Consider the following 12,976-nt stretch of genomic DNA (forward strand, 5'->3'; position numbering starts at 1 on the left):
AAGAGTGGTGAACTAGTGCAAGATGTGGCTGTAGAATACTGTTAGATTAAGTTGTATTATTTGTACAGTTAGTTAGTTATATTGTTAACACTGTAGGAACACGATTAACTCTAATGTAGATGTTAGTGTATAAATAGCTCTTGTACAGATACATTTTATTTCCAGAAGAAGATAATGGAAGTTTTTCATTTCTCTCTTAATTACTCTCTCTAAACTCCTCTCGTCTTCTTTCCAATTCATCCTCACAACTGAAACTTCTAGCTATGGATATTATCATCTTATCAGAGCCTGCGTCGCGAGTCTCCAGCCATTGAATACTTTCAATTCTCTTCAATTTTGGAATTGAATCATCTCTACTTGCGCTGGCTTCAAAACCAGGGTTATGTAGTTTGACTAATACGTTGCAAATCAGAGCAATTGTGCAATATCTCTGAGCTTATCTACAATTTCCATGGCAATTGGCGAGGAAACCAGTACCACACCAGTCGGAGTAACCACAGGAACTTCTGACAACACAGCTATTCCCCTTCGCGGCAATGTCTTCCCTACAATTGATCATAATCATCCTCTTTACCTACAACCAACTGACACTCCAGGTAGCTCTTTAATATTTCTTCAGTTAACTAGATCTGAGAACTATGCCATTTGGAGTAGATCTATGAGAATTGGATTGTTAGGTAAAAGCATACTAGGTTTTGTTCATGGTAGATTCCTTAAATCTAGGTTTGAGCCGGAATTACATGATCAATAGGAGAAGGTAAATGCTGTAGTTTTGTCCTGGATCATGAATGATGTAAGACCATGACTGTTAAGCAGTGTAGTGTATGCTTCAAATACACACAAAGTATGCGAGGACACGAAAGAAAGATTTGATAAAGTGAAGGTGCTAGGGTGCAATACTTGCATAAAGAGATTCACTCTCTTACTCTAGGCACAATGACTGCTACAGACTACTTCTCTAAACTCAGAGGCCTTTGGGATGAATTTGATGCTATAATGCCCTGTCCTAGTTGCCCCTGTCCGGAGTCAAGGAAGTATCTTGAGCACTTTGAGTATCAAAGATTAATGCAGTTTCTAACTGGTTTAAATGAGTCTTACAGCCAAGCAAAGAGTCAGATCACAATGATGCATTCCACTCTATTTGTAAACAAGGCATACTACGTGATCATAGATCAAGAGAGCCAAAGAAACCTGGCTAATTTCACACAAATCTCACAGGTCACTGAGGCAATACAAAGCACTGCCTTATTCAGTAATAAGAGTGGAAACTTTGCTGGTTCCAATTTCAAACCAGGACCAAATAGAAACATATATGTATGTGAGTACTGTCATCTGAAGGGCCATACTAAGGAAAACTGTTATAAGCTAATTGGATACCCACCAGATTTTAAGTCCAAAAAGAGAGGAAGAGCAATTGGAACTGGTAATTCCTATGCAAATCAAGCTGGATGGATGATACCTCTTACAGAAGATGTAACATGTGAAGTAAATGGTGGTGCCAACAGTGTTAGAAAACATGGACAACAACCACCTGTCAAGGGAGGTTTCACCTCTATGGCATCAGCCCAGCAACAAGCTCCTGCAACCTTCTTCACACTAGAGCAGTATTGGCAGATCATTCAAATGCTTAACAAGGGATCAGATGAAGGATCCTCAACCAAGTCAGCAACTGCAGGTACAGAAACAGATCTTATGTCTATCTATAGTGATAGAGAATGGATTGTGGATACAAGTGCATCTAACCACATGGCCTCTAGCTTACAAATGTTAAAGGCATACATATTAGTACCAAAATCAAAGAGGAGCAATGTGCATCTACCTGCAGGATGGGTAGTATCAGTTACACACACAAGGTTGGCCTCTATGCTTAAGAACCAAGACATATCTAATGTGTTGTACATACCTGAGTTTCAGTTCAATCTTCTCTCAGTATCCAAACTTACTAAAGAACTAAAATGTTTGGTAATATTCTTTCTTGACTTATACATCTTCCAGGATCTCTTCAATGGACAGGTGAAAGGGATTGGTAGAAAGAAACATGGACTATATGTGTTGCAGGAGAAGCAAGTGAAGGCCTCATGTCAGTATCCCAAACAACAAGTGAATAATAACACCAACACAGGTTCTATGAATAAGACTAGTCATGTTTACATGTCTGTTATATCAGATTCTAGTAGCCTATGGCATAAAAGGTTAGGCCATGCACCATTAGAAGTAAAGAAGCATGAGTTGCTTAGACACTTAAAATCTGATACCCATCAACATTGTACTATTTGTCCTCTTGCAAAACAAAGTTGTCTTTTCAGTTGAGTAATACTGTGTCTGCTTCTGCTTTTGATTCACTACATTGTGATATTTGGGGCCCCTACAGAGTCCCTACCTATGATAGAAAAAGATTTTTTTGTCACAATAGCAGATGACCACACTAGATTTACTTGGATATTTCTCCTACATTCAAAATCTAATACTATAGTAGTGCTTAAGGAATTTTTTGCTAAGGTTAAAAATATTTTCAGTGCTTCTGTTAAGATACTCAAAATAGATAATGACAGTGAGTTCTTTAGCACAGATTTCAAGGAATTCCTATCTACTCTTGGGATTAAACATCAAAGTACATGTGTATACACTCCTCAGCAAAATGGAGTAACAGAAAGAAAATACATAACTATCCTTGAAATAACTAGAGCATTGAGGTTCCAAGCAGGCATATCTTTGATTTTGGGGTGAATGTGTCAACACTTCTTTCTATCTACTGAACAGGTTTCCATCAAGAGTCATTTACTTCAAATCCCCATTTGAGATGTTTTATTTTCATGCTCCCTCTCCGAGTCACCTAAAAGTATTTGGCTGGCTATGCTATGTAGTTGTCCCTAAGTGCATGGATAAGTTTACTTCTAAAGCCATTCCAGCAGTACTTGTGGGCTATTCTTCTACACAAAAGGGATACAAACTATATTCCCTCCTCTTAGTAAGCAGAAATGTGGTATTCAAAGAGGATATCTTTCCGTTCAAACATTTGAAGTCTGCAGGTACACCTATATTTCCAGTTTTGAACCTGCTACCATCAACTGAATCTACTGTAGAGGTGTCTCAAACTCTTACAAATCAGCCCACTCCTATAAATGATTCAACTGAGGGGGAGGTTTCATTATCTACCCAAGTTCCTGAATAAGCTCCTACAAAAATTATCTCACACTCAACTGCAGATGTCAGTCCTTTACTTGAACCATCCAACTCTATGGAGCTCAGAAGATCTAGTAGAATAAGCAAACCACCAGCGTGGCTGCAGGATTATGTCACTAAACCAATGGGCAACTCCTATGCATATCTTATTTCTTCCTATGTTACCTACTCACACCTGAAGCAACCTTATCAACACATGTTGGCTCTTCACTTAGCTGTGTTTGAACCTAAGACCTTCAGAGAGTCTGTTTCTGATCCTAAATGGGTGTAGGCAATGAAGCAGGAAGTTGCAGCACTTGAAAACAATAACACTTGGACTATTGTAGACTTGCCTCTTGGCAAGACTCACATTTGATGCAAGTGGATTTTCAAAGTTAAATTTAGAGCTTCACGAGAGGTTGAAAGATACAAAGCCAGACTAGTAACCAAAGGTTACATCCAGAGAGAGGGTCTAGATTACACTGAGACCTTCTCTCATGTGGCTAAGATGGTGACTGTTAGGTCAATTATTGCTTTGGTTGCCTCTAAACACTAGTTGACCTACCAAATGGATGTTCACAATGCATTTCTCAATGGTGATCTCCTTTGAGGAGGTGTACATGCATATTCCTGAAGGTTTTTGTGGACAGGGGGAGACAAAGAAGGTCTGCAAGTTGCACAAATCATTGTATGGCCTTAAGCAGGCCCCAAGGCAGTGGAACATGAAACTAACTGAAAGCCTGGTGAAGATGGGATTCAAGCAGAGCCAGTTTGACTATTCTTTGTTCACTAAACGAAAAAATGATGACATTGTGGTTGTCCTAGTGTATGTAGATGATTTACTCATCACTGGTACCAATACCAATCAACTAAATGAGACAAGGAGTGATTTGCATATCAACTTCAAAATGAAAGATCTTGGTGAGTTGAAGTTCTTTCTGGGATTGAATTTTCCAGGTCTAAGGAAGGCATATTGACGAATCAGAGGAAGTATGCCATGGAGTTAATCTCTGAATCTGGCCTAGGTCGAGCAAAACCTGCTGGAACCCTACTTGAAATGAATCAGAAACTAAATTCAACAGAGCATGAAAATTAGATGAAAACCAATGCTGAGGATGAGATGTTAAGAGACCCTAGTATCTTTCAATGATTAGTTGGAAGACTACTATATCTCACCATGACCAGATCTGGCCTATCCTTTGCAGTGCAAGTTCTTAGTCAATTCATGCATTGTCCAAAGGTGTCACACATAGAAGTTGCTCTCAGAGTGGTGAGGTACATCAAAGCTAAACCTGGACTTGGCCTACTTATGCCTGCTGATAACACAAGTAAACTTACTGCCTATTATAACTCAGACTAGGGAGCTTGCCTACAAACAAGAAGATCATTCATTGGCTACTTGGTCAAGTTTGGGAATGCTCTTGTATCATGGAAGTCTAAGAAACAGGACAATGTCTCTAGGAGCTCTGTAGAAGCTGAATTCAGAAGCATGGCTACATGGGCAGCTAAAGTGACCCGGTTGATAGGGCTATTTGAAGAACTTGGTGTGAAGCAAGAACTACCTGTTGATCTCTTGTGTGACAGTAAGGCAGCCATTCAAATTGTTGCCAACCTAATCTTTCATGAGAGGACTTAACACATAGACATAGACTATCATTTTGTGAAGGAAAAAATAATACAAGGAGTGATGAGAACTGGACATGTACCTACCAAAAAACAACTAGCTGATCTGTTAACTAAAGCTTGGGTAAGGTGCAACATGATTACCTCCTCGAGAACCTTGGGCTGAAGAACCTATTCAAGCTATCAGCTTGAGGGGGAGTCTAGAAGAGTGGTGAACTAGTGAAAGCTGTGGCTGTAGAATACTGTCACATTAAGTTGTTTTATTTGCACAGTTAGTTAGTTAGGTTGTTAACACGATAGGAAGGCGGTTAACTCTACTGTAGGTGTTAGTGTATAAATAGCTCTTGCACAGATACATTTCATTTCCAGAAGAAGATAATGGAAGCTCTTCATTTCTCTCTTAATTCCTCTCTCTAAACTCTTCTCGTCTTCTTCCCTATTCATCTTCACAACTGAAGCTTTCAACTATAGATGTTATCAGATTTAGCTAGCGTTTTGCCATAGATTCCCAAATTTATTTTTAAAAACTTGATTTTGGTAAAGTTTGATTTGAAGATGAAAATCTGTTTGGACATAATTTTTTAAAACATATTTTAATTTTTTTTTTGAAAAAATATGAAATATGACTTATACCCATAAGTTCTAAAAGCTATCAAAAATACCCAACAATATCAAACAAACAAACTTGTTAATCATGTATATGCATTTCCTTCATCGATGCCATTCATTATTATTATCACAAACCATATTCCTGAACATATATAAGTTTGGCATAAAATAATTATTTTTATAATGAACTAAATAATACACTATCCTAAAATCATAAATCAACTGCTAATAACACAATTACAAGCCACTATAATTCGTCAAATTACAATAATATTACAAGATCCATCAGTCCAAAAGGAAATTATAGTAATTAATTAGCTGATGGATTAGTTGGTCATAATAGATGGTGAGGTTTTTTATAAATTACAAAAGTTTGGGGTAATTCTTAAAATTGTTAAAAAACTAAATAGTAATATTTTGGGCAAAAAACAGGTCTAGAGCTAGTTTTGGAATTTGAAAATTTTGTTTTCAAAAAAATCTGCCAAAACATGAATAAAATCTATAAACAAACATATTTTGCCAAAAACAATTTGGAAAAAACTTGGCAGAATCTATGTCCAAACGGTGCTTAGTGTCGGCCGTGAATCACTTAATGTATCATTATGTGGGAAAATTTTATTTTGTGTCTCATACAACTGACACTAGTTGTATAAGACAACTTTTTTGTCTCACAGTTTTGTGGACTCAGATTTCTGTGGAACCAGAAGTGTAAGATTGGGGTCCACAAATTTGTGAGACAAAAGTGAGCCTCATACAACTAGTGTAAGCTGTATGAAACACAAAATAAAACTTCTCCATTATGTGAGCTTGGCATCGAGATTCGTGTAAGCCTTATTCTGCTATGAGCTTTACATTGAGAGCTCATGTACTTCCTTTCTTGAGACAAGCTTTGTTCCAATATGGATGGTTTGAGCGTTGAACAAAAGGGGCAGCCGGATGAATTTTGTGGTCTAAAGTCAAATTTTACGTGGGGCCTTAATTTTTTTTAAAATTATTATTTTTTAATTTAAAGTCCATTTTCTAGATTAGTTTTTAGATGTAAAGTTATTAATAATTTTTTTATAATCAATTTTTTTTAATAATTCTTACTCAATTGACAATATAGCTAATCCATTTGGCATCTCTTAAGACATTATTGAGCTTAGTTAAGATTATCTCAATTTTAATTTCGATAAATTTATTTCTGCTGAAGTAACGGTAGTATGAGTTTCGAAAACATTATGCTATACGCAGTATATACATTTGGGAAAGAATCAAATCTTTTTATTTGATTCAATATATCAAACTGTTATCGTCTAATTTTACTATTTTCCTTAACACTTTTAATTCAGAAAATAAATGTAAACCATCAATATTGGTTTGAGATTATTATGCTTCCAGGAACACTCAAGATTAAGGAAGTATTTTTCCAAATTTCCATCATCTAGTGATCTTAGTTTTTAACTCTAAATAGAAACAAAAAAATATTTTCATATGCTTCGAATTGTTCATATCTATTTTAAAGTAATTTTTTTTGTCAACTTTGTATAAAAAGTAATTAACTCTAAAGGATTCTTCGAGAGATTTTGAGACTTCAATATCAATATTCTCATCAAATTATTTTTCTATATATTACATGTTTCTTATGATGTTTGGTTTAATTTTCATTTTAGATGCAATTTCCTTAGTAAAAATCATACCACTTGCAAATTCGTTTACCCCTTAAGCTTTTAAGATCACAAGCTTTAAAAGTCTTTTTTTTAAACTCCGTGCAAAGTCAAACTACCTCATCTAAATTGAACTCTAAGGAATATATAATATATTAGATGTAACAAAATATAGGGCCCCTACAAATGTGAGGCTTAAAATAGTTGCTTTACCTGCTTTAGGGTAAGGCCGCCCCTGCCGTTAACTATATAAATCCCACTACATGCCTTGGCTTATGGAGTTGTCCGGCTGGCATTACTCAGGCCTAGCTTGCTATCCAAACAATTTTTTGAATTACATAAATATGTTTGAATTCATTTGACATATAGACACTTCTAATGTAGCATTAAAAGTGGCATTAAGGTGGTAGGTTCAAATTCTAAGCGTAGCTATTGTTTTTTTCCCATCATTTCTTAAGCCGAGTGTCTATCGAAAACAACTTCTTTACCTTCACAATATAGGGGTAAGGTTTACGTATACACTATCCCCATACTTCACTTTCTGGGATTACAGTGAATGTTGTTCAAATTCTAAATGTGACATCCTTACTTTCATTTTTTTCTTCATTTTTGAATCCCCTTGTTAAAGTTCCTACTCCGTTGTCACTAACAAGAGAGTCACGGCCGTGAAAATGAGAAAAGCGCATGTAAGAACAGAATCTTGCACCTTTATAAGGATGTAAGTTCATTGCAGTACGAGTAAGCTAACAGACAAGTTCTCATTTACAAATAGTTAAGGTACGCATAAAAAGATGAATTTTAAGAATAGCGAAAAAAATTTCCAAGAAAGAATGCATCTTCTTCTTTAGGTGAATGAAGCGATAGAGGGAACCAATGGATGATTTTGATGGAAACGCTCTAAAGCTTTCTTAAATAATTACATAATCTATCAATCACTTTTTACTGCTAATTATTTGATTTTAACAATAGAGTATGTTTTGTGACGAACAAACAAAGGGAACAGTATATATAGAAGTTAGAACTGCTGGTAATTTAGTTAGATAAATAATGATTATACAGTGATAAGAAGTTAGAACTACAAGTAATTTAGTTAGATAAATAATGATTATACAGTGATAATGACGTTAAAATCAGTCACTATGAAATCGCATTAAACTTGTGCTTGGTGGTGACAAGAGGAATTGAGGTCAAATTAAATAGGTTCACGTGCACTGTTTTTTTTCTTTCTTTTTCCCCATGTCTTGAGATGAATTATTTAAGAGAAAAAATGGTTTACCCTTTTCTTTTCCTTTTTTTTCTTTTCTGGATTTACCCTTTTGTAATATATCAGAAAACAATTAATCAGAATTTTTTTTATCACTCTCTCTATATATATACACACACTATATTAAAAGCACGAAAACCCTTAGCGAAATGTCATTCGTCTTTTTTATCCTTATAAACATAGTTCATGTTGGACAAAATAGTCATTTAATTATTTTTCTAATATCTAAAAATATTCATTAATTTATTTTCCTAATATATAGGAATAATCATTTAATTTTTTTCCTAATCATAAATTTTTTCCTTTTTCTGAATTGTATAGGCAAATATTTCCATAAAAGAACTATTATTCCACGTTTTCGTTTCCATGTCTCTTTCTTTGAATATAAGCAATTTATTTTTATTCATGCTCGGATTGACTTTTTAATCATGACATTAATTACTTTTGAGTTGAGTTTAATCTCTATTTAGATTTTACCGCCTCAATTGCATGCAATAAGACAATAAAGACATAAAATTGAATACTAACTTAAATAGTTGAACTTACGCAAGTTGCCTTACATATATAAAACCAATTGACATAATAAAATAACCATTAATTGATACTTAACACTCATATGATTAAATAAGGAGGCATATATATAAACGTTAGCTATGTATATAATAAAGGAGTTCTAAAATAAAAGCACACTTATATACACATTAAAAATAGGGAATATCGCATATGTATAGGAAAATACCGAACAATAATTATTTTAAAAACTTGCTTTTTTAACTTTTCTTTTATGATAACTCAAACAAAATTTTCAGTTTAAAATTCATATAATATTTAAAAAAAAATTATACTCATTAACATGAGATACACGCGCAACGCGCGTGCCCTAAAGACTAATTACATAAATCAAGTAAAAGCCCTAACGGAAATAACCTTGTGGTACGATACAAAAGTAAAAACTTGATGTGAATTGTAAACTCATCTATTCTAATTTTAATGGACATGATTAATATCTGATCACCTTGTCAACCTATGCTTTTGAGCGGTATAGAATATTGGTAAATTAGTAAAAGTGCACTTAGTTAGTCAAAAATATCAATATTAAAACCAAAAACAAATCGAAATTTCAAGTTCCCGTATATATAACAGACAATCAAACATGTTTTCTTGGCCAGATCTAAAAGGGAGGTTCAGAATTTCAAAAGTAGCATAACATGTAGAATCTATAAGGAAATTTTTTCATCTGGATTTGAAAAGAGAAACAATTATATTCTTCATGTTTTAGTGGAAAAAAAAAGTTACTTAAATACAACTAAAAGTACGTAAGAAATAACCATCTATCTATATATATATATATATTGATTATACACATTTAATACACAAATTATACGTATATTATATATTCATCAATTATTTTTAGTTTAAATGATTGGATGAACGACTATTTGGGTTAATTCTTCTAAATATAATATTAGCCCTTCGATCCACCAAATATTTGGTCGGTGACCTATGTAGAAACGAATCCAATTTTCTAGTAAGGGTGATCCGATTTAATATATTTGACTCAAAACATATTAATGTCTGTTATAAAACAATAAAAGAAGAAGAAGAGTATTGCAAATAAAAGTAGGAGAGAGAAATTTTATTGATTTGGGCTGATATACAATGGAATAGAACCTCTCTATTTATAGAGAAAAATAACTTAGCCACCAAATGACAGAACCTTAAAATCTCTCTAAAATATAGACATTCACCTTAAATACAATTCCATTTATAATACTCCCCCTTGAATGTCTATTCAACAGATAATGTGCCTCGATAAAACCTTAACTAAAATAAAACCCAGTGAAAAATATTAAGTGAAGGAAAAAGAGTACACATATCTAACAATACGCTTTTTGGTTGCCTCGTTAAAACTCTTACAAGAAAAATCTAGTAGGACAAAACCTTGTAAGAAAAAAAGAGTACAACGCATATTAACTTCCCCTGATGAGAGCATTAATTCACATCCTTGAGCCTTCGCATTTCAATTGTGTGCACCATCTTCAAAAGATTGTTCGTAGAGATTTGATAAACAAATCAGCCATATTAACTTGAATGAATATATTGCACCTTGAAATCATCATTCTTATAGATATGTAATGTCATATAATATCGTGGAATGACCTTTTCAATATCTCCATAGACATTCTCATTATCATATTATCATGCTTATAGTTATAGCAAGATACATATGTGCACAAATTGCACTTAGGATGTAGTACTTCAGGACCAAGAATTGTATATGCCTTAAAAGATTTAAATCCTTCACACTTCAGGGATTGTCATAAGTTAAGTCAATAAGTATGTGATGACCAAATAGGTCATCTAGAGTTTTAAACCCTAATTTTGTATTTCAAAATCTCAAATACATCATTTTAGCCTTTTTCGATTTGCGTGCGCAGTCCGACCCTGAGGAGTTTGCAAGTTACAGAGCTTCTTAATACCGAATTTACCATTTGTGTTCTGTAAGGACTCCAGTCTTTCTTGCACATTGCCTTGTAAACTTAATAAATTCAGTATAAACTTCCTTTGTTCAATAATCTTCCTTATTACCCAAGCTGCACTCTTAGTTATATGCATGGTGTCAATGCTCCTGTTCTTTATGTAATAAGAATGGATCCATCTAATCCATAAGCAGTTTTTCTTCTTTGTGATTGCCTACATGTGCTTCACTATTACAACTTTGTTCCAGTTACAAAGGTTTATCACATTCAAACCTCCCATTATTTGTGGTAAACAAACTCTGTCCCATGCTACCAAAGCTCTTCTAGATATATCAGCCTGCCCTGTCCACATAAAAGTTCTACATATTGCCTCTATCATCTTGCTAATCTTCTTTGGTAATAAAAATACCTGAGACCAATAAGACTGCATCCCAAAATCACTAACTTAATGAGTTGCAATCTTCCAGAATATGACAACAATTTTGAGGTCCAGCAACTTATCATTACAGTGATCTTTTCAACCAATGGCCAGCACTGTTGGTTAGATAGCTTTTTAGGAGCTAATGATACCCCTAAGTATTTAAATGGTAGGATTCCTTCATTATATCCCAACTCCTCCAAGATAAGTTCTTTCATCCTCTCATTTATGCCTGCAATGTAAACTGAGCTTTTATCTGGATTTGCCTGAAGGCCTGAAGCTCTTGAAAATTTCAGAAAAGCATTCTGGAGTAACTTAATTGACTTCAAATCAGCTCTGCAGAACATGAATAAATCATCAGCAAAACACACATGCATCACTCCTAGTCTTTTACACCTTGGATGAAAATGAAAATCCTTATTTAAAGCCAATTGACTAAATTCCCTTTGCAAGTACTCCATAGCTATCACAAATAAGTAGGGTGACATAGGGTCTCTCTGTCTTATCCCTCTTTTACCTTCAAATAACTTTGTGAGTCCTCCATTTAAGGTCAAAGAGTAGGATACAATTGTTAGGCACTCCATTATCCAACAAACAAATTCGTGTGGAAACCCCAATCTTATCAGCATCCTCTTCAAATAGAATCAATCCAATGTATCATAGGCTTTTCTAAGATCAACCTTGAGAATACATCTTGCAGATATTCCTTTCCTAGTATAGCCTTTGAACAATTCATGGGTGAATAGAATATTATCAGTTATATTCCTGTCTTCAATTAAAGCTGATTGAGAGTCCTTCACCAGATAGTTCATTACTACTTTTAACCTCCCAGTGATGATCTTTGTGATAATCTTGTAAATAGTTGTGCAACATGCTATTGGCCTAAAGTCCTTAACCAGTGTAGGATTAGGAACTTTAGGAATTAGAGTAACAGCAGTGCTATTGATGGCCTTTGGTAGCTTCCCTGTATTAAAGAAATCCAAGACATCAGCAATCACATCTACTCTGATCACCTCCCATTGTTGTGTGAAGAATTCTACTGGAAAACCATCTACCCCAGGAGCCTTGTTAGTTGACATACTTTTAATAGCTCCCATTATCTCCTCCACTGTGACTGCCTTGATCAACTCCAATTGTTGTTTCCTTGTTAGACAAGGTCCCTTTTTTATCACCTCAGCATCTGGACAAGGGTGCATTGATGATGACTCACCCATCAATTTCTTCAAGAAGTCCAGAAATTGCTCCTCCACTTGTTTAGGATCTGTTAATTTAATACCTGCATCATTTTAAATAGAAACAATAGCATTAATATTAGTATGCATCTTCCACTGAGCATGGAAGTACTTGGTATTTGCATCTCCATGTTGAATCCAAGTAGCTCTAGACTTTTGCCTCAACACCTGCTCTTCAATGTCACTCCATTGCTCCACTTCTAACAAAGCTTCCTTTTCTTGTTCTATGCATTCTTGCCTTAAAGGCTACAGAGACAGTTGATGCTGAACAAGTTCCAGCTTCTGCTTTGCTTGAGTCAGTTTCCGCTGATAAGATGCCATAATTGTTCAAGCCTCTCAATGCCTCCTTCAGTCTTCTAAGCTTATACCATGTCCTTGCCTTACCTATATCTCTATCATTCTGCACCCATACTGCTTTCACTATCCTTGTTAATTCAGGATGGTGAAGGATAGTATGGTACAATCTAAATGGTCTAGGATGCAAGTGTTGTTGAATCATACAAGACTAACAATTCATCAGTATAGGAGTGTGATCAGAGACA

At 34.7% G+C, this 12,976-nt stretch overlaps 2 protein-coding genes across 2 annotated transcripts; one reads left to right on the forward strand and one right to left on the reverse strand.

Moving 5' to 3' along the window:
- The first annotated feature begins 936 nt into the window (after window positions 1-936).
- LOC142162166 (uncharacterized) lies at window positions 937-3,454 on the forward strand. Its single transcript, XM_075218490.1, has 4 exons — window positions 937-1,830; window positions 1,996-2,192; window positions 2,761-3,029; window positions 3,207-3,454. The coding sequence occupies exons 1-4, from the start codon at window positions 937-939 to the stop codon at window positions 3,452-3,454; spliced, it is 1,608 nt and encodes a 535-aa protein (XP_075074591.1).
- Window positions 3,455-10,998: 7,544 nt separating this feature from the next.
- LOC142162167 (uncharacterized) lies at window positions 10,999-11,663 on the reverse strand. Its single transcript, XM_075218491.1, has 2 exons — window positions 11,292-11,663; window positions 10,999-11,193 (listed from the first exon to the last, which is right to left on the reverse strand). Exons 1-2 carry the CDS (start codon window positions 11,661-11,663, stop codon window positions 10,999-11,001), a joined length of 567 nt encoding a protein of 188 aa, XP_075074592.1.
- Window positions 11,664-12,976: the final 1,313 nt, after the last annotated feature.

This window comes from Nicotiana tabacum, chromosome 7 (genome assembly GCF_000715075.1).
Source record: "Nicotiana tabacum cultivar K326 chromosome 7, ASM71507v2, whole genome shotgun sequence".
NCBI classification, from domain to species: domain Eukaryota; kingdom Viridiplantae; phylum Streptophyta; class Magnoliopsida; order Solanales; family Solanaceae; genus Nicotiana; species Nicotiana tabacum.

What these genes read in the sequence shown, in the direction of transcription:
- LOC142162167 (XM_075218491.1), bottom strand. Translation starts at nt 11,663, where the DNA reads ATGGAGTACTTGCAAAGGGAATTTAGTCAATTGGCTTTAAATAAGGAT. An exon ending in CATTGGTTGAAAAGATCACT is followed by an intron (nt 11,194 to 11,291) that starts GTAATGATAAGT and finishes TATTGGTCTCAG; the next exon opens with GTATTTTTATTACCAAAGAA.
- LOC142162166 (XM_075218490.1), top strand. Translation starts at nt 937, where the DNA reads ATGACTGCTACAGACTACTTCTCTAAACTCAGAGGCCTTTGGGATGAA. An exon ending in AGTAGCCTATGGCATAAAAG is followed by an intron (nt 2,193 to 2,760) that starts GTTAGGCCATGC and finishes TCTACTGAACAG; the next exon opens with GTTTCCATCAAGAGTCATTT. An exon ending in CAAACATTTGAAGTCTGCAG is followed by an intron (nt 3,030 to 3,206) that starts GTACACCTATAT and finishes ACTCAACTGCAG; the next exon opens with ATGTCAGTCCTTTACTTGAA.